The sequence below is a fragment of the Ornithorhynchus anatinus genome, chromosome 14 (genome assembly GCF_004115215.2).
Source record: "Ornithorhynchus anatinus isolate Pmale09 chromosome 14, mOrnAna1.pri.v4, whole genome shotgun sequence".
NCBI classification, from domain to species: Eukaryota; Metazoa; Chordata; class Mammalia; order Monotremata; family Ornithorhynchidae; genus Ornithorhynchus; species Ornithorhynchus anatinus.
This window is the reverse complement of record NC_041741.1, coordinates 48,414,904-48,437,698: the sequence shown is the minus strand read 5'-3', so window position 1 is coordinate 48,437,698 and position 22,795 is coordinate 48,414,904. Positions and strand designations below refer to the sequence as shown.

General features: G+C 59.6%; 1 protein-coding gene across 2 annotated transcripts; it reads left to right on the top strand.

Annotated features, from left to right (window-relative positions):
* The first annotated feature begins 4,021 nt into the window (after positions 1 to 4,021).
* On the top strand, positions 4,022 to 22,412 carry TRABD (TraB domain containing). Of its 2 annotated transcripts, XM_029079211.2 has the most exons (13): positions 4,022 to 4,102; positions 7,656 to 7,753; positions 8,174 to 8,270; positions 13,875 to 13,936; positions 15,610 to 15,682; positions 16,301 to 16,467; positions 16,992 to 17,132; positions 17,902 to 18,012; positions 18,199 to 18,338; positions 18,960 to 19,132; positions 19,798 to 19,909; positions 20,385 to 20,558; positions 21,244 to 22,412. In XM_029079211.2, exons 4-13 carry the CDS (start codon positions 13,913 to 13,915, stop codon positions 21,269 to 21,271), a joined length of 1,143 nt encoding a protein of 380 aa, XP_028935044.1. In that variant the 5' UTR covers positions 4,022 to 4,102; positions 7,656 to 7,753; positions 8,174 to 8,270; positions 13,875 to 13,912; the 3' UTR covers positions 21,272 to 22,412. The 2 variants fall into 2 exon arrangements, with proteins under 2 accessions (XP_028935044.1, XP_028935045.1); XM_029079212.2 differs by lacking the exon at positions 7,656 to 7,753 and having other exon boundaries at positions 4,039 to 4,102.
* The last annotated feature ends 383 nt before the right edge of the window (positions 22,413 to 22,795 follow it).

Sequence of the window (22,795 nt, the reverse complement as noted above, 5' to 3'; positions counted from 1 at the left end):
ACGCATTACTTGGTCCTCAGGATGGGGGATTTCTAATTCTCTCCTGGGGTTCTTTGGTTGTATTCATTCATTCCTTCATCCAATCGCATTTATTGAGCGCTTACCGTGTGCAGAGCACTGTACTAAGTCCTTGGGAGGGGACAAAAGAATTATAGACAGACACAATCCCTGCCCACAACGAGCTTGCAGTCTAGAGGAGGGGAGACAAGTACAGTCAATACAAATAAATAGAAGACACATATGGACATAAGTGCTGGGGGGCTGGGAAGGTCGTTTATAAGGTTCTATAATTCTCTTTATTTCTATTCATGCTACTGATGCCTGTCGGCTCGTTTTGTTTCGTCGTCTGCCTCCCCCCTTCTAGACTGCGAGGCCGTTGCTGGGTAGGGATTGTCTCTATCTGGTGCCGAACTGTACTTTCCAAGCTGTACTTAGTACAGGGCTTTGCACATAGTACGTGCTCAATAAATACGATTGAATGACTGAAGGAAGAAGGATTGACTGGGACCTGTGTCTTTGAGGCCTCTCTGCGGAGGTCGCATTCCCTTGTGAGCTTCCTGATGGGATCAGGGATCCACCTGATTTACCGTAGCTGCCTGGAGGCGTGACGGGGCTGAGCTTGTCTCCCCCTCTAGACTGCAAGCTCATGGCAGGCAGCCAGTCAGCCAGTCAGTCGAATTTATTGAATGCTTACTGTGTGCAGAACACTGTACTAAGCGCTTGGGAGAGGACAATATAACCATAGAACAGACCCATTCCCTCTTCACGAAGAGCAGGGAACGTGTCTACCCAATCTTCTATTGTGCTCTCCCAAGCGCTTAGTATAATAATAATGTCGGTATTTGTTAAGCGCTTACGATGTGCAGAGCACTGTTTTAAGCGCTGGGGTAGATACAGGGTCATCAGGTTGTCCCACGTGAGGCTCACGGTCAATCCCCATTTTACAGATGAGGTCACTGAGGCACAGAGAAGTGAAGTGACTTGCCCAGAGTCACACAGCTGACAAGTGGCAGAACCGGAATTAGAACCCACAGTCTCTGACTCCCAAGCCCGGCCCCTTTCCACTGAGCCACGCTGCTTCTCAATAAAGAAGGGGTGGGTTGTGTGGAGGACACAACCTACAATGTGAATGGCTACAGTCTCCGGCTGGGATCAGCTTCCATTTGGTCAGTGATGGTCTCCCTGAGTGAGTTCACCAGAAAAGACTGACCCAGAATAATAATAATAATAATAATAATAATGATATCTGTTAAGCGCTTACTATGTGCCAGGCGCTCTTCTGAGCACTGGGGTGAATACATACAAATCGGGTTGGACACAGTCCCTGTCCCACATGGGGCTCAGTCTCAATCCTCATTTTCCAGATGAGGTAACTGAGGCCCAGAGAAGTGAAGCGACTTGCCCAAGGTCACACAGCAGACAAGAGGGGGATTAGCAGAGGGGCTGCACACTCCCCTGCGGCCTAAGACGCAAAACCCTCCTGACGCAGCAGACCAGCCTGGGGTCGTGTGCCCAGAGGATTTCTTTTTAGGGGATTTGCACAAAGGATTTGCTCGGGGGAGGAAGGGGGAGCTGGGGTAACTGGGCGGTGTTGCCTGGGGGTGTCAATAAACCGGACAGTCCAGTTTGCCGGCCCACATGTGGAACGGAATCAGTAAGCGGCCTTGTCCCCGGAGACAGATATCGGGGTGACGGGGCCGATCTGACTCCTGGGAGGGAGGGATGGGGTTAGAGAAGCAGCACTGGGGCTCAATGGAAAGAGCCCGGGCTTGGGAGTCAGAGGTCATGGGTTCTAATCCCGGCTCTGCCCCTTTTCAGCTGTGTGACTGTGGGCAAGTCGCTTCCCTTCTCTGTGCCTCAGTGACCTCATCTGTAAAATGAGGATGAAGACCGTGAGCCCTACGTGGGACCACCTGATAACCTTGTATCTATCCCAGCGCTTAGAAAAGAGATTGGCACGTAGTAAGCGCTTAACAAATACCATGGTTATTATTATTATGATTATAGAACACGATCAGGGTCAAAATAAGTGGTTTTGGGGCACGCAAGGACAGTGGATATGGAGAGAGTCCTAAATTTAAAGCTTTCCCTAATGCTGCTGTTTGTCAAGAACGCAATGCGTGGTTCAGTGGAAAGTGCCCGGGCTTGAGAGTCAGAGGTCATGGGTTCGAATCCCGGCTCCACCACTTGTCAGCTGGATGACTTTGGGCAAGTCGCTTCACTTCTTTGTGCCTCAGTGACCTCATCGTCTGTAAAATGGGGATGAAGACTGTGAGCCCCACGTGAGACAACCTGATCACCTTCTATCCCCCCAGCGCTTAGAACAGTGCTTGGCACATAGTAAGCGCTTAAGAAATGCCATCATTATTATTATAGAACATGATCGGGGTCAAAATAAGTGGTTTGGGTGCATGCAAGCCCAGTGGATATGGCGAGAGTCCTAAATCTAAAGCTTTCCCTAACGCTGTTGTTTGGTCGAGAATGCAACCCGTGTCTCATAGGCCCGACTGCATTCCTGTCATCGTCATCATCATTATAACCGAGCGGTCGCCAGCCCTTCCCAGAACTCCAAAACTCTCCTTCCACTCCTGGGGGGGAACCGAAAACTGCCCCTCCAGTTTAAAGGCATTGACTCCGTCCAGAATTCCCGCTAGCCTCTTGCCTCCTTATTGTTTGGGCAATGGTGGGCAGAGACTGTACCGAGCCCTTAAAGTGTGCGGGGCCATCAACTACGTAGCAGCAGCGGGATGCCCCCTTTCTAATAATATTGATATTTGTTAAGCACTATGTGCCAAGCACTACTTCTAAGCACTGGGTAGATAGAAGGTAATTAGGTTGTCCCACATCTTAATCCCCATTTTACAGATGAGGTCACTGAGGCCCCGAGAAGTGAAGCGACTAGCCCAGAGTCACACGGCTAAGTAATAATAATAATAATGTTGGTATTTGTTCAGCGCTTCCTAGGTGCCGAGCGCTGTTCTAAACGTTGGAGTGGATACAGGGTCATCAGGTTGTCCCATATGGGACTCCCAGGCTTCATCCCCATTTTACAGATGAGGAAACTGAGGCCCAGAGAAGTGAAGCGACTTGCCCAAAGTCACAGAGTTAATAACAATGTTGGTATTTTTTAAGCGATTCCTATATGCCAAGCACTGTTCTAAGCGCTGGGGGAGATCCAGGGTCATCAGGTGGTCCCACGTGGGGCTCCCAGGCTTCATCCCCATTTTCCAGAGGAGGGAACTGAGGCCCAGAGAGGTGAAGTGACTTGCCCACAGTCACACAGCTAATAATAATAATAATGTTGGTATTTGTTAAGTGATTCCTATGTGCAGAGCACTGTTCTAAGCGCTGGGGGAGATCCAGGGTCATCAGGTTGTCCCCCGTGGGGCTCCCAGGCTTCATCCCCATTTTCCAGAGGAGGAAACTGAGGCCCAGAGAGGTGAAGTGACTTGCCCACAGTCACACAGCTAATAATAATAATAATAATGTTGGTATTTGTTAAGTGATTCCTATGTGCAGAGCACTGTTCTAAGCGCTGGGGGAGATCCAGGGTCATCAGGTGGTCCCCCGTGGGGCTCCCAGGCTTCATCCCCATTTTCCAGAGGAGGGAACTGAGGCCCCGACAAGTGAAGCGACTTGCCCAAAGTCACACAGCCGACAAGGGGCAGGGATTAGAACCCACGACCTCTGACTCCCAAGCCGGGGCTCTTGCCACTGAGCCCCGTGCTGTGCCTCGGGGACAAAGGGTGTGCGAAAAGGCCCAGGGGGGCAAAGGGGGAAAGGCCTCCGGGCCTCGCTCCCCTCAGGACCGTCCTCCCCTCCCAGAGGCCAGAGGCCAGACGCCGCCGCCGCCGCGCTGCCCCCTGGGTATTGTAGTCGGCGGCCTGGGCCCGGCGCCGCGCGGCCTCTTGGGTATTGTAGTCCCCGCCCCCCGGCGCTCCCGGGCGGGGCCGCGCGGCGAGGGGAGGGGGAGAACTACAAATCCCGGCATGCCGCGCGGCCCGGCCTCGGCCCTCGGCGGCTCCGGCCCTGCCCTCCCCGCCCGGCCGGGATGACTAATCCGGCGTGTGGGCCGGCTGAGGGGCCGCCGCCGCCCGCTCAGGTAGGGGAGCCGGACCGGGCAGAGGGGGCTCGAGGCTGGGAGGAGGTGGGGACGGAGAGGGGAGAGGGCCGGCCCGACGGGGCGACTTCTTCCCGGCCCGAGGCGGCCGCCGGGGACTGCCACGTCGGGAGCCCCCAGGCTAATCTCCCGGCAGCCTCCGGGGCCCGCCCGGGTGGGCCACACTGGGCCCCGCTTGGCCAGTCCTGCGGCAAGGCGCGGCGCGGCGCGGCTCGCTGGAAGGAAGCCGGGCTTGGGCGTCCCGAATCATGAGTTCGAATCCCGCCTCTGCCACTCGTCAGCCGGGGGACCGTGGGCAAGTCACTTCCCGGGGCCTCGGTGACCTCCTCTGGGAAATGGGGATGAGGACCGGGAGCCCCACGTGGGACGACCCCTATCTCCCCCGGCGTTTAGAACAGCGCTCGGCACCTAGGAAGCGTTTAGCAGATACCGACTGGATGATTATTATTAGGAAAGGGCTCGGCTCCCCACCTTTCTTGCAAAAGGAGCCCCAAAGGAGGCGGGTGGGGGGGGGGGGAGGGAAGGCCCCCTTTGGGGGAACCCCCACAGTGGCCGGGTTGGTCCTCCTCGGGGTGTCCACCCCCGGCCTTAGAAGAGGGAGCACAGAAGCAGCGCTCCACCAGAGCCCTCGTTATTCTCATTTCTTCCCATTCAGTCGTATTTAATGAGCGCCTCCTCTGCGCCGAGCACTGGCCTAAGCGCTCGCGATGGGCAACAGATAGAGACCGACCCTGCCCATCGACGGGCTCGCAGTCTAAGCTGGGGCGCAGGTTGGCTGGCTTTTTATCCCGTCCTTCCTTCCTGGGTGTCAGAGGGTGTCTGTGCGTGTGAGAGAGAGAAAAGAGGGAGCTCGGGAGGCCAGGCCTTTCCCGATCTCCAGTGTGTGCAGGGGGTGTGTTTGTAGGGGGGGGGTGTGAGAGAGAGTGAGAAAGAAGCAGAGAAAAGAATGAGCTTGGGAGTGCAAGCTTTTCCTGATCTCCAGTGTGCTTGCAGAGTGTGTGTGTGTGTGTGTGTGTGTGTAGGGTTTGGGTGGGGGTGGGGGTGTGAGAGAGAGAGGGGAAAGAACGAGTTCAGGAGCCCTGGCCTTTCCTGATCTCCAGTATTTGTGTGTGTCTAGGGGTGTGTGGGTGTGTTTGTAGGTGTGTAGGGGTACGTGTGTGGGAGAGAGAGAGGGGAAAGAACGAGATCAGGAGCCCAGGCCTTTCCTGATCTCCAGTATTTGTGTTCGTGTGTATAGGGGTATGTGTGTGTGAGAGAGAGGAAAGAACGAGATCAGGAGCCCGGGCCTTTCCTGATCTCCAGTATTTGTGTTTGTGTGTATGTGTGTAGGAGAGGGGAAAGAACGAGATCAGGAGCCCCGACCTTTCCTGATCTCCAGTATTTGTGTTTTTGTGTGTTTGTGTGTAGGGGTATGTGTGTGTGAGAGAGAGAGGAAAGAACGAGATCAGAAGCCCAGGCCTTTCCTGATCTCCAGTATTTGTGTTTGTGTTTGTGTAACACAGAGAGGGGAAAGAACGAGCTCAGGAGCCCGGGCCTTTCCTGATCTCCAGTATTTGTGTTTGTGTGTGTATGTGTGCGTAGGAGAGGGGAAAGAACGAGATCAGGAGCCTGGGCCTTTCCTGATCTCCAGTATTTGTGTGTGTGTGTGTGTTTGTGACATCCCAGGAGCAGCCGTGTGTCGGTCGTTGTCTCCTGACGTGGCCCCAGTGTCCGGGGGGAGGGGTTGGGAGGGGAGGGCAGGGGCGGAGGAGAAGGAGGAAGTGAGCGTCGGGTCGGCGGGAAAGGCGGAGGAAAGGCCCATCCTCAGAAAGGAGACCGGCCGGACTCCCCCCGGGGGGGGCCTCGCCGGACACCGGACCCTTTGTCCCCCAGGACGGGGATGGCTTCGGCCCCCCACGCCCACATCTCCCCCAAGTCCCCCACCCAGCCTCCACCACCGCGTCCTGCCCGGCGAATGGCCTTGTCTCTTCTTCTGTCCCACTCCACCGAGCTCTTAGTACAGTGCTCTGCACGCAGTTAAGCGCTCGGTAAATACGATTGAACGGATCCCCCCGGCCCGTCCTCCCTATCCTTCTGCACCGCACCCCCGTCCCCTCCCCGGGCCTTCTCGTCCATCCTCGTCCATCCATGTGTCCGTCTGTCGGTCCTCGCCGTGCAGCCCCTGTCGATCAGGCGCCCTCCCTTCTGGGGAGAATCCCCGCCCGCCATCCCGCCATCCAGGGGCCCGGACACGTAACGAGCCAACGAGCCGGCCACCTCGCCTCCCTCCCTTTGTCTTTCACGGGGAAATCAAATGAAGGCAGCTAGAAAATACAGAGACAGAGACCGACAGACAGGGAGGCCTCTCGGCCGACCCTGCGCACCGACCAGAGGACGCTGCCCCGTGAGCGGACGGTCGGGGAGGATCACCGGGTTGTCGTGGGGGGTCGCGGACAGTCTCCCAAGCACTTAGTTCAGTGGTCTGCACACAGTAAGAGCTCAGTAAATGCCACCGGTTGATGGGTAAATAAGCATATATGTGGGGGAAGAGAGTTGTGAGTAAGGGCTAAAGTGACCGGAAACTGGAGGACATAAACTGGGGGAGAATTAAATATGATCGAACAAAGGAAAGAATTAGAAACTAACCAGGGAAGGCCTCCCGGGAGAGAGATGATTTCAGAAGGGTTAAGAAGATGGGCTGAGCCGAACGTGAAGGGGGAAGGAGTTCCAGGCAGGAGGCCGCGAGCAGGAGGTTGGCGAGGAGGTTAGAGAGGAGCAGATCGGATTGGGCTTTGGTGGGGATCTGCGCTCTGAAAACTAATGCGTCTGCGAAGCGGGGAACCCACATCCTGATGGTGGATTTTCTCCTTGCGTTCTTGTGGGGAGGAGGAGGAGGGGGGAGAAGCAGAGTGGCCTAATGGATAGAGCCCAGGCCTGGCGGTCAGAAGGAGCTGGGGTCTAATCCCGGCTTGGCCACTTTTCTGCTCTGGGGCTTCGGGGAGGTCATTTTACTTCTCTGGGCCTTAGTTCCCTCATCTGTAAAATGGGGATTAAGACTGCGAGCCCCTTGTGGGACAGAGATTGTGTCCAAACTGTTGGGAGAGTACAATATAATAATGAGACACATTCCCTAGCCACAATTAACTCACATTCTAGAGGGGAAGGCAGACATTCATGTAAATAAATAAAATGACTTGTGCACCTATCTGTAATGTGCTTATATTGATATCTGTGTCCCCCCTCTGGTCTGTCACCTCATTGTGGACAGGGAATGTGTCTGTTTATTGTTGTAGTGTACTTTCCCAAGTGCTTGGTACAGTGCTTTGCACACAGCGTTCAATAGATAGGATTATATGAGTGAATGAATGAATTGCTGTGGGGGTGGGGGTGTCCAGGGGCGGCTGAGCTCGGGCCGGGAGGGCTTGATATGATGATGGTGATGATGGTGTTTGTTGAGCACTTATTATGTGCCGAGCACCATTCTAAGCACTGGGGGAGATGCAGGGTGTTCAGGTCATCCCACGTGGGGCTCACAGTCTTCATCCCCATTTTACAGATGAGGTAACTGAGGCACAGAGAAGTCAAGCGACTTGCCCAAAGTCTCACAGCCAGCCACGCTGCCATCAGGGTCTCTCCAAGGCACCCCGCAGTCAGGTGGGGAACAGCCCTTCCGGGGATGGGGAGGGGGTTGGCAGGAGGGAAGGGAAGCCTGGCGGGGGGAGGCGGAAGAGAGGTTCCTCGCAGTTGCCAAATTTGGCCAAGAAATCCCAAAAGAAAAGTGACATTCGCGTTGAAGGAGACGGACCAGTTGTCTCCACGTTGGCATCTCGGGCGCTTTCTCCCGGGTGTTTGCACAGTTCCACGCGGGGACTCTGTGGCCTTTGGTTTATTTATCTTGGCCCGACGGGGACCGTCCCGCCTGTGGCGGGGAGCGGGGTGGGAGATGCCCTGCCTCTTCTCTGGCCCCGGGTCCCGTCTTCAGTCCGTCCGGTCGGCCCTCCCCGGCCCGTCCTCCGCGGTGACCGGGCGGGCGAGAGCCGGGGGCACCGGCCGACTCCGCGCTTTGTCGTCCAGATCGGGTCGAGCGGACGGGAGCGCCCAGGGAGGAGGGCCGGGCCGGGCAGGAAGCCCCCGACGCCAAGCTGCTGAGCACAGCCAGACGTCGGAAGAGGTAGGCCGGGGTCAGGGCGGGAGCGGCGGTCGGGGAGGCGGGCCGCCCGGAAATCCCAAACCCGGAAGGCTGTAGCGGGGGGGGGTCTTCGCTCCGCCTCTCTTATCTGCGGATCAGAAATCAATTAACCGGTCGGTCGATCGTCTTAGAGAAGCAGCGTGGCGTAGTGGATGGAGCACAGGCCTGAGAGGAGGTCATGGGTTCGAATCCCGGCTCCGTCACTTGTCTGCTGTGTGACCTTGGGCAAGTCACTGCACTTCTGTGCCTCGGTTTCCTCATCCGTCACATGGGGATTGAGACTGTGAGCCCCATGTGGGACGAGGGATCGTGTCCAACCCGATTTGCTGGTAGCCAACCCAGCGCTTAGTTCAGTGTCTGGCCCATAGAGCTTAACAAATACCGCAGTCATTATTATCAATTATTATTAATTGAGAAGCCACGTGACTCAGTGGAAAGAGCCCGGGCTTGGGAGTCAGAGATCATGGGTTCGTATCCCGGCTCTGCCACTCGTCAGCTGTGTGACTGTGGGCAAGTCACTTAACTTCTCTGTGCCTCAGTGACCTCATCTGTAAAATGGGGATGAAGACCGTGAGCCTCCCATGGGACAACCTGATGACCCTGTATCTCCCCCAGCGCTTAGAACGGTGCTCTGCACATAGTAAGCGCTTAACAAATACCAACATTGTTATTATTAGAGCTTCTCCTGAGTCTCGTGAAGCAGGAGTTCACAGGTCCGGCATGAGGGCTGTGGAAAAACCGCCCCCTAGTCCCCCCTTCCACTTCCCACCAGTCCAGAACCCCAGGGTCTCCAAAGCACCCAGGTTCCCTCTCACCCCCGAGACCCCTCGAGGCGTGAGCTCAGCGGACGAACGATTCCTAGAAGCCCTGCCTTCCTCCGTGGCGCCGTCCCGACCTTCGGTGCTGTCGGCCAAGAGAAAGGAAACTAACGATTCCTCTCCGATCACTGGCCGCCTCACCATTCGTTCATTTATTCAGTCGTATTTATTGAGCGCTTACCGCGTGCAAAGCCCTCCGACACCAAGCGTTGGAGAGAGGCCAGCGGAAATGCCCTCCGCCCTTTCCCTCTTCACGCCTCTTTGTGTCTCCCTGAAATCTCCTCCTCTTCTCACCCCCAGATCTCAACCATCCCCCGTCTGTCTGGGTGTCTCTGTGGATCGGTTGCTCTGTCTATCCAGAAATGCCCGTCCCCTCTTCCTTCCTTCCTCCTCTGTGCCGTCTGTTAAATTCCGCTTTGTCTTTCCCTAGATCTGAAGTCCTCGGCCGCCTCCATCCCCCTTCTCCCAGCCCCTCCTCCCAAATACCCCAATCAGCCCCTCGGGGGTATTTAATGAGCACTGACTTGTGGTGCAGAGCACTGTTCTAAGCACTCGGGAGAGTTCTAAGCATGGCTTAGTGGGGAAAGCACAGGTTTGGGAGTCAGAAGGACCTGGGTTCTAGTCCCGACTCTGTCACGTGTCTGCTGTGTGACCTTGTGCAAGTCACTTGACTTCTCCGGGCCTGTTACCTCATCTGTAAAATGGGGGTTAAGAGTGTGAGCCCCATGTGGGACAGGGATTGTGTCCAACCCGATTAACTTGTATCTGCCTCAGCGTTTAAAACAGTGCTTGGCACACAGTAAGTGCCTAACAAGTACCGTAATCGTTGTGGTTATTACTACAGCACAGTCCTCTCCCCTCCTGCCTGCCGCTTCTCCCCGGGCACCCGTCTGTCTCTCTTCTTTCCGTTTCCTTTTTCAGCTTGAGTCACCAAGAGGAGCTTTCACCACCTCTCTCTGCCACCGCCCCTCGGTCCCCTCTGTCCATCCGACTCGTCCTCCCGGACCACCCTGTCGTCTGCCCGCTCCGAGCTCTTCCTCTCCTCTCCCTCCTCCCTTCCCTGGAGAAGGAAGGCTCCCGGACGTTTTGCGAGGGGCTGGGGGCTGCGGGGACAGGCTGGCACCCAAAATGGGGTGGGGGGGGTCTCCCCGGTCCGCCGCCTCCCACGTTGCTTTTGCCCCACGTCCCAGGCCTGTGTTGGGCGTTGATTCTGTGGCAGTTGTTGGGAGGGAGAAGACATAGGCTTGGTCATTACCGACCTCAACGTCCCCCTCAACCAAGGTCTCCACTTTCTGCTCGCCCTCTGTGGGGAGTTGGGTGCCCGGGCCGGGAGTTGGAGTGTTTTCAGGGCCCGCCGCCCACTTCCCGAGCAGTTTTGGTAAGACGTTGACCCTCCTGCCGTACCGGGCGGGCAGCGGGGCCTCCCGCTGCCGACCGTCCCCGGGGCCGGCCGGTGGGGTCCCCTTTCCCGGCCTCGTGGGGATGGCGGGACGAGTCGACGGACGGAGGCTTTGGGGGGCAGGGGATGGACCCATAAATATTTGAGCTTGAGTGGGGGGGGGGGTGGAGTTGGAGGGATTAATTACTTGCTGAAATTACAGCCCTTCGGTGGGAAGGGGCTCGCTCTCTGGAGCCCGGCCCCCTGAACCTTCTAGTCAAAGTGGCAGGGAGACCAGCTCCACTTCCAGAGATGCTTGAAGGGTCCTCCTGCTCTAGAAGCAGCTGGAAAAGAAGTTCGGCTCCCTTTTGCCGCTCTAGGGCCCTGCCTGTCTTGGAAGCAGCCGAGAGGCGGGTTCTGCTCTCGATTTTCTTCTGGGGAGTGCCTGCATCCAGTTGCCACATTCACTTTGATTTGCACACCTCTCGTCCTCTCCTCCACCAGTGAAGTATTTTGACTGGTTTGAGTAAAGAGATAAAAGCCCATCGCAACGTGTAGCATTGCATCCTGGCAGATGGATTTATTTAACAGAGATAATGGCGGACCTCTAATCTGATAGCCCACCAAAGTGCTTCTTTGCTGTACGGGATATGGACGCTGTCACTTCAAAAATAAAGTACGCAAAAAAAAACAAACCAGAAAAATCCTTTCAAAATCTTCTATTACTTAGATCGTGAGCCCCACGGGGGACAGGGACTGCTCCAGCCTGACCATCCTGTATCTGCCCCAACACTTAGTTCAGTGCTTGGCACATAAGAATCACCACAGGGTGTATTATTGGAACCCGTTTACCTTGTTCTGAGACCGGTAACTCTCCTGTGCTTCTCCAGACGGTTGTGTTGTTTTGGACGGTCTCTCGGCTGTCGGGGGCAGCAGAGCCTCGTGGATAGAGCACGGGCCCGGGAGTCAGAAGGACCTGGGTTCCGATCCCGGCTCCACCCCTTGTCTGCTGTGTGACCTTGGGCAAGTCACGTCTCCGGGCCTCAGTTCCCTCACCTGTAAAATGGGGATGAAGACCGTGGGCCCCATGTGGGACGGGGACTGCGTCCAACCTGATTTCCTTGTCTCCACCCCAGCGCTTAGTACAGCACCTGGAACATAGTAAGAGCTTAACAGATGCCTCCACCCCCACCTCCCGCATGTCGTCCAATATTTCCTCCTCCAAATCCTCCAGTGTTTGCCTTCTCTGCGTCCTCAGAGCCGTAAGGCGGGGTGTGGGGGTGGCAGAGGCGACGGGACGTGTTTTCCCTCTGTCCGGGTGGCCGTTTGCCAGGGGTCGGGTGTTTGGCTGCAGACACTCATGTTGGCTCCTTTGCTCAGCCTCTCCCCCGCCAGATCGACCCCCCGGGCACTAGGCCTCCGAGTTGCATCACTCTTGGACTCGGAAGGGCAGGACTTCCCTCCCCTACCCTAATGCATCACCCTCAGTCTTCAAGTAAACCCCCTGGCTTCACCTTTGATTTCAGAAACCACTTCGCTGCCGTTGCTGCCAACCCTCGCCCGTTCCCACACCTTCCTCCCCTCTCCGCCCCCACAAACCTTTCCTTCTGTAACAGGGGTCACTGAGCTCAGACCAGAATTTTCCCACCCCCAGAAATACACACAGACACCCCCCCCCCCCACACACACACACACCCATCCTTCAGGGCTTTGTGGGCACCCGACACTACGCAAACGATTCCCGAAGACACACTCCGTGCCAGGGTTGGGAGCGAAGGATGCTTTACTAGGGGCAGAACGCTCTGTGCCGGGCGGACCGTACCGTGCCCGGAGCCGGCCCGCCTCGCGGGCGGAGCGTGGTTCCAGGGCAACGTGTCCATTTCTCGTTGGCTGCCAAAGCGTCCCGCGAAAGGCATCTCTGCTCCTCTCTCTCTCTCCCGCCCTCCCCCAGGGCGCTTCATCTTTCGTTTCAAACGGAAGCCAAGAAGGAAACAGATTTAATCTGACTCTGGCAGAGCTTCTCCCTGAGTCCAGCAGCCCTGGGGTTGCCGGGGGAGGCGGAGTGGACAGGTGGCGGGGTGGAGGGGGGAGCAGGCGGGAGAGCGCGGGGAACCAATGGGCTTCTCCTCTTCCTTCAACCTCAGATCAGCAAATTAGCCAAGTGTCGGGGCCTGGGTGGAGTCTAGTCTACAGTCCTGCTAGATTATAAATTCCTTGAGGACGGGGACCATGTCTCTAACTCCCGGGCACACTCCCAAGCACTTAGTGCAGTGATCTGCAGGTTCTCAATAAATACAACCGGGGATTTCCGTAGAAGCTTCCCCTAAAGCCACCTCTTCCAGGGGAGCAGCGGGGTCTGGTGGAAGGACCTCGACCCTGGGAGTCAGAGGTCTTGAGGTAAGAGAGTATAGCATAACAGAGTTCATAGATACGTTCCCTGTCCACGAGGAGCTTACGGTCTAGCAGAGGGTGACAGACATGAATATACAGATAACGCACGAAAGTGCTGTGGGGCTGAGGGTGGGCTGAATAAAGGGTATAATAATAATAATAATGATGGTGTTTCTTAAATACAATGTACCAAGCACTGTTCTAAGCACTGGGCTAGATACAGGCTAATCAGGATGTTCCACGTGGGGCGCTCAGTCAATCCCCATTTTACAGATGAGGTAACTGAGGCCCAGAGAAGTGACTTGCCCGAAGTCACACAGCAGAGTCGGGATTAGAACCCATGACCCCTGACTCCCAAGCCTTCGCTCTTTCCACTAAGCCACACAGTGTGGTAAAAATCCAAGCGCAAGGGTGACACAGAAATGAGCGGGAAATGAGGAAATGAAAGCCTAGCTGGGGCCGGCCTCTCGGGGGAGAGTAAATCTGTACCAGTAAGGCGCTGAAGGTAGGGAGAATGGGGCTAGGAAGGGGGAGGGCATTCCGGGCCAGAGGCGGGAGGCGAGCCTGGGATCGGCGGTGAGATGGACGAGATCGAGGTACAGGGAGTAGGTTGGCATTCGAGGAGCCGAGTGAGCGGGCTGGGTTGGAGTAGGAAATGAAGAGAGGCCGGGTGAGGGGGGCAAGACTACTTTCGAGCCAACGGTAAGGAGTCACAGAAGTGAAGCGACTGGCACGGCAGCAGATAAGGGGTGAGGCCGGGATCAGAACACAGGCCCTTGCTCTTCTTACCTCTACGCCAGCCCGCCACGTGAGCTGCCCGAGGGAGTCTGGGGTAGGATCGGGTTGGGGGCCCCAGTGCTCCCACCCCCAGATTCCCCGTCTCCATTTGCCAGCCTGCCCTCCCCCCTCCCTCCCCAAATCGTTGCCCTGAGGGCACGGGGAGGCTGGGATTGTCCTCCTCTGGTCTCTGCAGCCCTTCTCGTGTTTGTGTTTTCCCAGGCCGCTGTCTCCCGGTGGACCCAGCCTGCCGCCCCGCCATGCAGGAGGAGCAGCCCCGGGTGGTATGACGAGGGGCAGGGGGCTGAGGGTGGGATACAGGTGGATCTTCCCTTTCCGGCGTAGGACTCATCTCAGAAGAGTTTTCCCTCGAGGGCATCTCGGCCTCCCGACCGTAGGGGTGCAGCCTTCCCCGGATCTGCTTCGGTGCCATCTCCTCCCTGGACCTTTGACCTTCGGTCTCCCGAGCCGGAAAATGGGGATTCCTTACCTCTTCTCCCTCCCACTTCGACTGTGAGCCCCGGGGGGGGGACAGAGACTGATGATCTATATGTTGTGCTCGCCCCAGCTCTTAGTACAGTGCTCTGCACACAGTAAGCACGCGATAAATACAACGGACTGACTGACCGACTGTCCCAGCGTTCAGTACGGCGCTCTGCACACAGTAAGTGCTTAGTAAGTACAGTGGACTGACTGACCGACCATCACAGCGTTCAGTACGGTGGTTGGCCCCGAGAAGGCGCTTAACAAGTACCTCAGTTACCTCTGGAGTGTGGGTGACGGTTGGGGCGGAGCTGGCCTGGGCGGGACAGGAGACAATTCAGGAATTTTCAGATCGGGGACCCGAGGTCAGTGGCCGGCGTGGAGCAGGTTCAAGGTCACCGCGACTCCAGATTTCGGAGGGGGAGGAGCCGTCTGAAGGGTTTTAGGCCCCGTGAGGAGCCATGTATATATTTAACTTTTTATTATGGTGTTTGTTAAGTGCTTACTACGTGCCAGGCACTATACTAAGATACAAGCTGATCTTAGGCTGTGTTCCTCTCGTATTTATGTATTTATTGAGCACTTACCGTGTGCAGAGCATTGTACTAAGCGCTTGGGAGCGTACACTATAACAATAAAGAGAGACATCCCCCGCCCACAACGAGCTTACAGTCTAGAGGACTCTAACTGCTCCGGCCTGTCCCCCGAGTGCCTGGTACATTCATTCGATCGTATTGATTAGGCGCTTACCGTGTGCAGAGCACTGTACTTAGCACACTGTACTAAGTACAACACAGCAATAAACAGTGGCAATCCCTGTCCACAATGAGCTCACAGTCTAGAGGACTGTGGTACAGTGCTCTCACCCTACCAGGAGCCCACCACCACCACTTCCTACACTAGCATATCTGTTATTAATATTATTATTAATAATAGTGGTATTTGTTCAGCAGTGCCAGGCACGGTACTAAACACTGGGGCAAATGCCAGGTCAGACATAGCCTCTGTCCCACACGGAGCTCACGGTCTTAAGGGGGAGGGCACGTTTTACAGGCGAGGAAACTGAGTCCCAGGGAAGTGCCCAAGGTCACACAGCAGGCCGAGCCGGGAATAGAACCCACGACCTCTGCCTCCCAGGTTCTTTCTCCCGGGCCTCGCCGCTTCTCATCCTCAGGACTTGCGGCTCTGGAGGGATTGAATTGGCCCCTCCGTGATTGCCTCCAGTCCACTCTTTATAAATATCCTTCTGCTTCTTGCCCCGATAGGGTGGAAGCTCCTCGTGGGCAGGGGTCCACGCCTCGGGCCTCTGTCGTGCTGTCTCAGGAGCCTGGTACAGAGCGCCGCGCCCAGCGGACGCTTAGTAAATACCATATTTCGGACGACGGTATCGGTCAGAGCGGGCCATTATGTGTCACGTTCCCCGTCCCGTCCCCACCTCCTGCTGCCCTCTGACTCGGTTGCTGACTCTTTGCAGGCTTCCGGGGAACCGGCCCCCGAGGCGCCGGAAGATGGTCCGAAAGAAGCTCCCGACGAGTCACAGAACCTCTGTACGTTCGCTTGTTGAAACTTTCCCCCGTACGATATTTATTTGCCCTCTCTGTAACTGATGGGAATGTCCGTCTCCCCCTTTAGACTACAAGCTCCTCGCGGACGGGGATCGCGTCTACCGGTTCTGTTGTACTGTGGGGGGTTTTTGATGATTGGTTTTTGCTTTCATACGGTATTTGTTAAGCGCTTGTCACACACCGTTGGAAGCGTTGGAGTCCGGGGCCGGGGCGATTAGGTTGGACCCGATCCCTGTCCCCTGTGGGACTCACAGCCCAAGTTGGAGAAATGGGGCACGGAGAAGTGACGTGACTCATCCAAGGTCACACGGCAAGCAGTTGGCTGAGCCGGGGTTAGTCCCCCGACTCCCAGCCCGTGCTCTTTCCGCGGATCCGTGCTGCTTCTCTCCAATGCGCTTAGTACGGTGCTCTCCGTTGATTGGAGCGGAGGCCGGGAGAATGGGCGGGGAGGGTCGGTTGACACACGTAAAGGTTTTCCCAGAAACCAGTTGCAGACGCGAGGCTGTACCGAGAGCCTCGGCCCCGGGTGGGGATCAGAGCTTCCGGGCCTCTGGCATCTGGGCGTTGGGCTTTCAAGTTCTTTGTCCCCCCCCCGCTCAGCGGATGCAGACGCTCTTAAGATCCTCCTGGAAATGAAGATGAAAAAGAGACAGAAACAACCCAGTCTGCCGGGCACGGTGACGGAGCTGGTGACCGAAGAGGGGAGCAAAGTGTACGTGGTGGGCACGGCCCACTTCAGCGACGACAGCAAGCGGGATGTGGTGAAGGTATAATGGGGCGGGCGAGGATGCCCGGCCTGGTTTTTGGAACCCCATCTTAAACCCTTCCCTCCCGGGGTGACCCCACCCCCTCCTCCCTGATTCCACCGTTCCCCCCGAGGAGAGGCCCAGCCTTCTTGCCGCTCCCTGGGCCGGGGGTTGATGGGAAGTGGCGTTCAGTAAGTGCCCCTGTCAGGGCAGGAGAGCCTGGGGAGCAGGGAGCCCTTAGATTGGCACGGGGTGGTGGGGGTCGGGGGGTAATTGATTGGCAGTTCTCCCTCTGGGGGGCTAGGGAGCTTTAAGGAGTCCTTCAGGCAAGGTGATGCTCTCCCAGTACGGAGTACTCACTGTGCGCAGAGCACTGTACTCAGCGCTTAATACACCCACTGGGGATGGGAGCCCCCAGCCCATCCACGGCGAAACGGGCAGCTCCCGTTGGGGCCAGGGTGGGGGTCGGGCCCGGACGGGGCATCCCCGTCCCCCCGCGCGGACCCGGTGTCTCCGTTCTCCCCCCCGCCGCCACCCCGGGCCAGACCATCCAGGAGGTGCAGCCGGACGTGGTGGTGGTGGAGCTCTGCCAGTACCGGGTGTCCATGCTGAAGATGGACGAGAAGACCCTGCTCAAGGAAGCCAAGGAGATCAACCTGGAGAAGCTGCAGCAGGCCATCAAGCAGGTGTGCCGGCCCCGGGGCTTCGGTGGGGGGGCGGGGGGCCGGATTCTCCCCCAACAGCGGGGGCTCCTGGGACCCCGGGGGAGGCAGAGGCGCCCCCCACGCATCCCGGGTGGGGTAGGGAGCGTCCATCCGCCCTCCACGTCTTACGGTCTTCCCCGTGCCCCCGTCCTTCGCGTGGTTTGCCCTCCACCTTTCTAAGGGCTTCCCCTCCCCGCATCTTTCCGAGAAGCGGCGCGGCCTTTTGGGAAAGGGCCCGGAAGTCGGGGAACTTGGCTTCTGATCCCGGCTCCGCCACTTGTCCGCTGGGTGACTTTGGACAAGTCACTTCACTTCTCTCTGCCTCAGTTAGCTCATCTTTAAACTGGGGGTTAAAGTCCTACTCCCTCCTACTTAGACTGTGAGCCCCGTGTGGGACAGGGACTGTGTCCCACCGGATTAACTTGTGTCCGCCGAAGCGCTTAACAAGTACAAGTAACGAAAATGGTTTTTCCCTCGTTTCCCCCTCCACCTTTCTAAAGGCTTCCCTTCCTCCCGTCTTTCCGATGGTTTTCCCTCTTCTTCCACCTCTCTAAGGGTTTTCCCCTCTCTCCGACCCCCCACCCTTTCAGTGCTTTTTCCCTCCACCCCCCACCTTACCGAGGTTTTTTTCCCCTCTTTTCCCTCCACCGAAGGCCTGTCCCATCTTTGCCCCTCACCCTCCTTTTCAGTGGTTTTTTTCCCCTCCCTTTCCCCGCAACGGGCTAATGGTTTCCCCTCACCCTCCCCACAGAACGGGGTGATGTCTGGACTGATGCAGATGCTGCTGCTGAAGGTGTCGGCTCACATCACGGAGCAGCTGGGCATGGCCCCCGGAGGGGAGTTCCGGGAGGCTTTCAAAGAGGTGAGGGGGCCGCGGCTGTGCCCACCGCCACCTCTCCCCCCGGCTGGACCACGAGGTCGGGCCCGGGTGGACCGGGGCCAGGGCCCGGGACGGGAGGGAGACCAGGATGGGGGCCCGGCTCTCGGCGGGGCGGGCGCGGCCCGAGGGCCGGAGCGTTGAACGAGGAGAGCCGGCGTTGTGTTTCAGGCCAGCAAAGTCCCTTTCTGCAAGTTCCACCTTGGAGACAGGCCCATCCCGGTGACCTTTAAGAGGGCCATCGCGGCCCTCTCCTTCTGGCAGAAAGTCAAGCTGGCGTGGGGGCTGTGCTTCCTGTCGGACCCCATCAGGTACGCGGGCGGGTTCGGCGGCGGCGCCCCAGCAGCCCCGAGGGTGTTTGAGCCACACAGCCCGGGGCGATTGTGAGCTCCCCTCTGGCCGTCTTAGACGTTCCCGTAATGAGAATTTGGCTGGGGCGGCAGGGTGTCCCCCTGTGAGGACAGGGTGACCCCTCCCCTCATGACAGTTTGGGTCCCCCGTGCAGACGGGGTGACCCTGGGCTGGGCCGAGGTGACATCGGCGGGCCGGTCGTGTCTGTCACCTCCGCTTCAAGAACCTTTTTGCCGAGACAGTGCTATTTATAGAGAACGGTGGTATTGATTGAGCACTTTCTGCGTGCAGGGCACTGTGGTGAGCGCTTGGGAGAGGACACTAGCGTGGGACACGGCCCTGGACTCTCACCAGTCCTGGGTTGTGACCCGTGTCGGGATCCCCCTGTCCCGGCCGGGTTAGAAAAGTCGCTTCCAACCACCCCGAACGGAAGCTGTCACGTGACCGCCCTCGTTAGAAATCCTGGGCCTCCTTGGACCCCGCCGGCCCCGGGATCCGAACCCCTGCGACCAGCGACCGTCCCCGGGGGAGCCTGACTCGGTTTCCCCCTCCCCCCTTCTCTCTGGCCGGCCGGCCCTCAGCAAAGACGACGTGGAGAGGTGCAAGCAGAAGGACCTGCTGGAGCAGATGATGGCGGAGATGATCGGCGAGTTCCCGGACCTGCACCGCACCATCGTCTCCGAGCGGGACGTCTACCTGACCTACATGCTCAAGCAGGCGGCCAAGCGGCTCGAGCTCCCCCGGGCCTCCCAAGGTGCTCGCGCCGGACCGCCGGGACCCGGGGAAGGGGGGCGGTCGGGGCACCGGCACGGGAGCCACGAGACCCTGCTAGGGTCCGCCTGCACAGGCGTGTCCCAACCCCGCTGGACCACGTTGAGCCTCTGCCGGTCCCTTCCCCCCCGGGGAACTCAAGATGTCCTGTCCCCTGCCCCGCTCATTCAGTTGTACTTATTGAGCACTTACCGTGTGCGGAGCACTGTACCAAGCGCTTGGGAGAGGACAATATGACAATAGACAAGCCCACGACGAGCTTCCCCTCCGTCACCCGTCGTCGTGTGAGCTGCAGGTGTCCCTCTCCCTGCCCTCCCCCGCCCCAGGGATGGTGACCCCGGGCGAGCCACTTAACCCACCGGTGCCCTCCCCGTCGGTACCCCGGGGATCACGTGAGGGTTCGAGACGGGCCGCAGAACCCCCCGGTTGCAGCCCCCGCGTCCCGCCCTGTGCCCCGAGATCCCCGCGAGCTGAGGGGTCCCCAGCGGCTGCTGTGTTCGACTCTCCGGGGCCCAGGGCTTGGCGGGGGCAGAGAGCGGCCTTAGCTCGGGCCTCTCGGCTCCGAACGGGGGAGAGTCAAACACGGCTGGACTTCTTCCCTCCCTCCGGCTTCCCGTCCGGCCGTCCGACCGACCGTGCCGCCCTCAGCGGAGCCCAGGAAGTGCGTCCCGTCCGTGGTGGTGGGCGTGGTGGGGATGGGCCACGTGCCAGGCATCGAGAAGAACTGGAGCCTGGACCTGAACATCCAAGAGATCATGAGGTGGGAGGGGACCCCGGCGGGCGGGCGGGTATTGGGGGACGGGGGTCCGTCTCCCCGCCGGTCGGCCCGGTGCCCCTCGCCGCCCCCGAATGACCTTGCGAGCCGAGGCCGTGGAGAGATCCCCCCCCCCCCGCCGGGGGACCCCGGTGGGCCGGATTCCCAAGGCGGGGAAGGAGACGAGGGGGCGGGCAGGGAAAACGGGAGGGAGGCGGACATTTCCTTCAATTCTCCCGGGTAGATGGAGTGAAGGGGGGTGGTTGGAGCGTGAATAACGTAGCCTTCTTAAGAAGCGTAACCAGCTCCCCGCCCGCCCGCCCTTCTTTTCAAGCCAGTCCTCGCCTCGGGGATCCTCGGAAACGTAGTACGCCAGAGGCCGCCTGGGGAGCCCCGCTTTTCCAGGGCGGGTTCCCTGGGGAGGGTAGCGGCCCCTCCGCTGACCTCCCCCACTCTCTCCTCCTCTTCCTCCCGCTTCCAGCGTCCCTCCGCCTTCTATATCCAGCAGAGTCTCCAGGTTGGTCGTGAAGGTCGCCTTCTTCGGCCTGGTGGGCTACGGCTTCTACCGGATGGGCAAGCGGACAGTGAACTTGATCCTCTCCCTGCCGAGCACACAGCACTGCCTCCGGAGGCTGACGGAGATGAGGCCTCAGAAGTAAGACGCCAGCGGCCTCGACCTCCGGCGGCCGGACGGCGCGGGGGGCCCGGGGGTGGGGACACGGCTCCCCGCCCGGAGAGCGAGGCCCCCCCGGCCCTTCCCACGCCCGCCCGCCCGCCCCCGGCTGAGTTTTCCGCGCCGGACGCGGCGACGCGACCGGGCGGGTCTCGGCCGGGAGACCCCCGGTCGGACGTCCCCAGGCCGAGCCCCCTCCGGGGCGGGATCCGGGAACGGCTCGCGCTCGACGCGTGGGGGGTTTTCTATTTCTGCAGCCGCGGGTGCTGCTTTTTAAACTTCATAGCTTTTACACGAGGAGGAGGAGCGGGCTGGGGTCCGACCCGGGCGGACCCCTGAGGTGCCTCCACTGTCCAGTGTTTACAGGGCGGCCCCCGGCGGGGCCCCTGTCGGCCGCGGGGGTGGCGGGCGGGCGGGAGCCACCTGCGCCGTTCACGGCAGAGGGCCCCGGGGGTGGGCTGGCGCCGTAGCTCCGCCTCTCCCCGGCCCTGCCGCCGCGTCCTTCTCTCCGCCCGCGCCGGTCCCGCCCCCGGACGGCCCCGGACCCGAAGCTTTCCCCTCGGCTGCCTCTCCGTTATCCGCGGGCGCCCAAGCGGGGCGGATTTATTTTCTGTTTTCATTCTCTGCCGCCGCTCACTCCCTGCCCCTTTCCTCCTCTCCGCCCCAGCCCCGAGGGGGACTTGAGTTCTCATTAGGTCAGCCCCAGAGTCTGTCCAGCCCAAGACTCCTGGCTCCAACGGCGGTCCCGGGGGCTTGGAGGAACCAGCTGCCGGTCGCCCTCCCGGACGCCCACCCCCCTTAGAGTCAGAGACGGACCCGCCGACACCCCCGATTCTCCCCTCCCCGTCCCCGACTCTCCCTCCGGAGGCCCAGCCCGGACCACCCGACGCCCCGGACTCTCCCCCAGCGCCCCAGACCGAACCGCTCGTCCGTGGATTCTTCCAAACTCTTCTCGGGATCTGCTCTTGGGGCCCGGAGCGGTCCGGCCAGGCGCCGGGCCCCGGCCCTATGCCGTTTCGACGGTCCACCGTCCGACCGTCCCCGCCGTCTCTCCCCTCCCTCCCCGCGGATGACGGAGAACCGGCCGAGTCTCCCGTGACGTTCCGCCGCCGTCGGGCTGCTATGCAATCATGTGTGTTTCGTCCCCGTCTCCTCAGCTTTAATAGATTTTTCCCTAGGCGGGGGCCGCCCCTCCCCCAGAGGATAACCCTCCGTTTCCGAAAGCCCACGGAGACTTCGTTCCCCGTGGCCCTTGGGCCGCGGCTTCATTTAGCCGTCGAGCATCGTGGGCTCAAGTCTTTATTCGTGTCCCCCCGCCCTGCATCCCCCTCCCGCCGTCCTGCAGGCCTGCCCGTCGGGGCCCCCCCTCCCCTCCCCTCCCCAGCCGGTCGGAGCAGGCCGCCCGCCGCCGGCAGCGCCCGGGGACTCGACGGTCGGGAATCCCAAGGTGGCCCGGCCCGGTCTAGGGCGCCCGGGGCGGGAGAGCTGAGGAGGGGCTGCAAGGGCCGGTTTCTGGGGTCCCCCAAGTCTGCAGGGGCCCGTGTCCAAACGGGCGGGTCTCTGGCCCTCCCGGGTCTGCAGGCTCCGACTCCCCCAGACCAGGACGGGGCGAGGGGCCCGTCTGAGCATCGAGCGGGGAGGCGTCGGACCCCGTCCGGCCGTCGGAAGGGTGTCGCGGGCCTGGGTGATGGGACCGAGCCGGATGCGAGGGGCGGGGAGGGGGCGTGTCCCCGTCCCGTCCAGGGCCTCCTGGCTTCTTCCGGGGCCCCCCCCGACCGTGCCCGGGGTGGAGCCGGCCCAATCTGCAGAGGGGGCGGGATCCTCAGGGGGCCGGGGGGCTTCCCCCCCCAGCCACGGGCAGGGAGGATCTGCGGGGCGGGCCCGCAGGGTCCCGCTCAAGTGTTTCCCAATCAGAGTGTGCCTTTAACTTGGGCGGGGGGTGGCCCGAGTTACAGAAATAAAGTATTTTAAGCACCCTGCCTGTCTGCCGAGCCATCGGTGCCCGGGCCCGGGACTCCCCCCCACCGGCGCAGGGCAAGAGGTCAGGCCGGGCCCCTGCCCCAGATACCGGGGGGAGGAGGGGAACGGGGACGACCTCGGGGAGCTGCCAGCCCTTGGAGGGAGGAGAGGGGATTGGGAAATCTCTATTGGTTTCGTCGCTGGGACCGCCAAGCCCGGGAGCCTCCCCCCCGTCCTCCCCCGTCAAGCTCGGCTCACCG

Bases quoted from the DNA above. Each gene is read 5' to 3' on its own strand.
- TRABD (XM_029079211.2), top strand. From the start codon at position 13,913: ATGCAGGAGGAGCAGCCCCGGGTG. The intron at 17,133-17,901 runs GTGTGCCGGCCC...CCCTCCCCACAG, and splicing joins TGCAGCAGGCCATCAAGCAG to AACGGGGTGATGTCTGGACT. The intron at 18,013-18,198 runs GTGAGGGGGCCG...GTTGTGTTTCAG, and splicing joins TCCGGGAGGCTTTCAAAGAG to GCCAGCAAAGTCCCTTTCTG.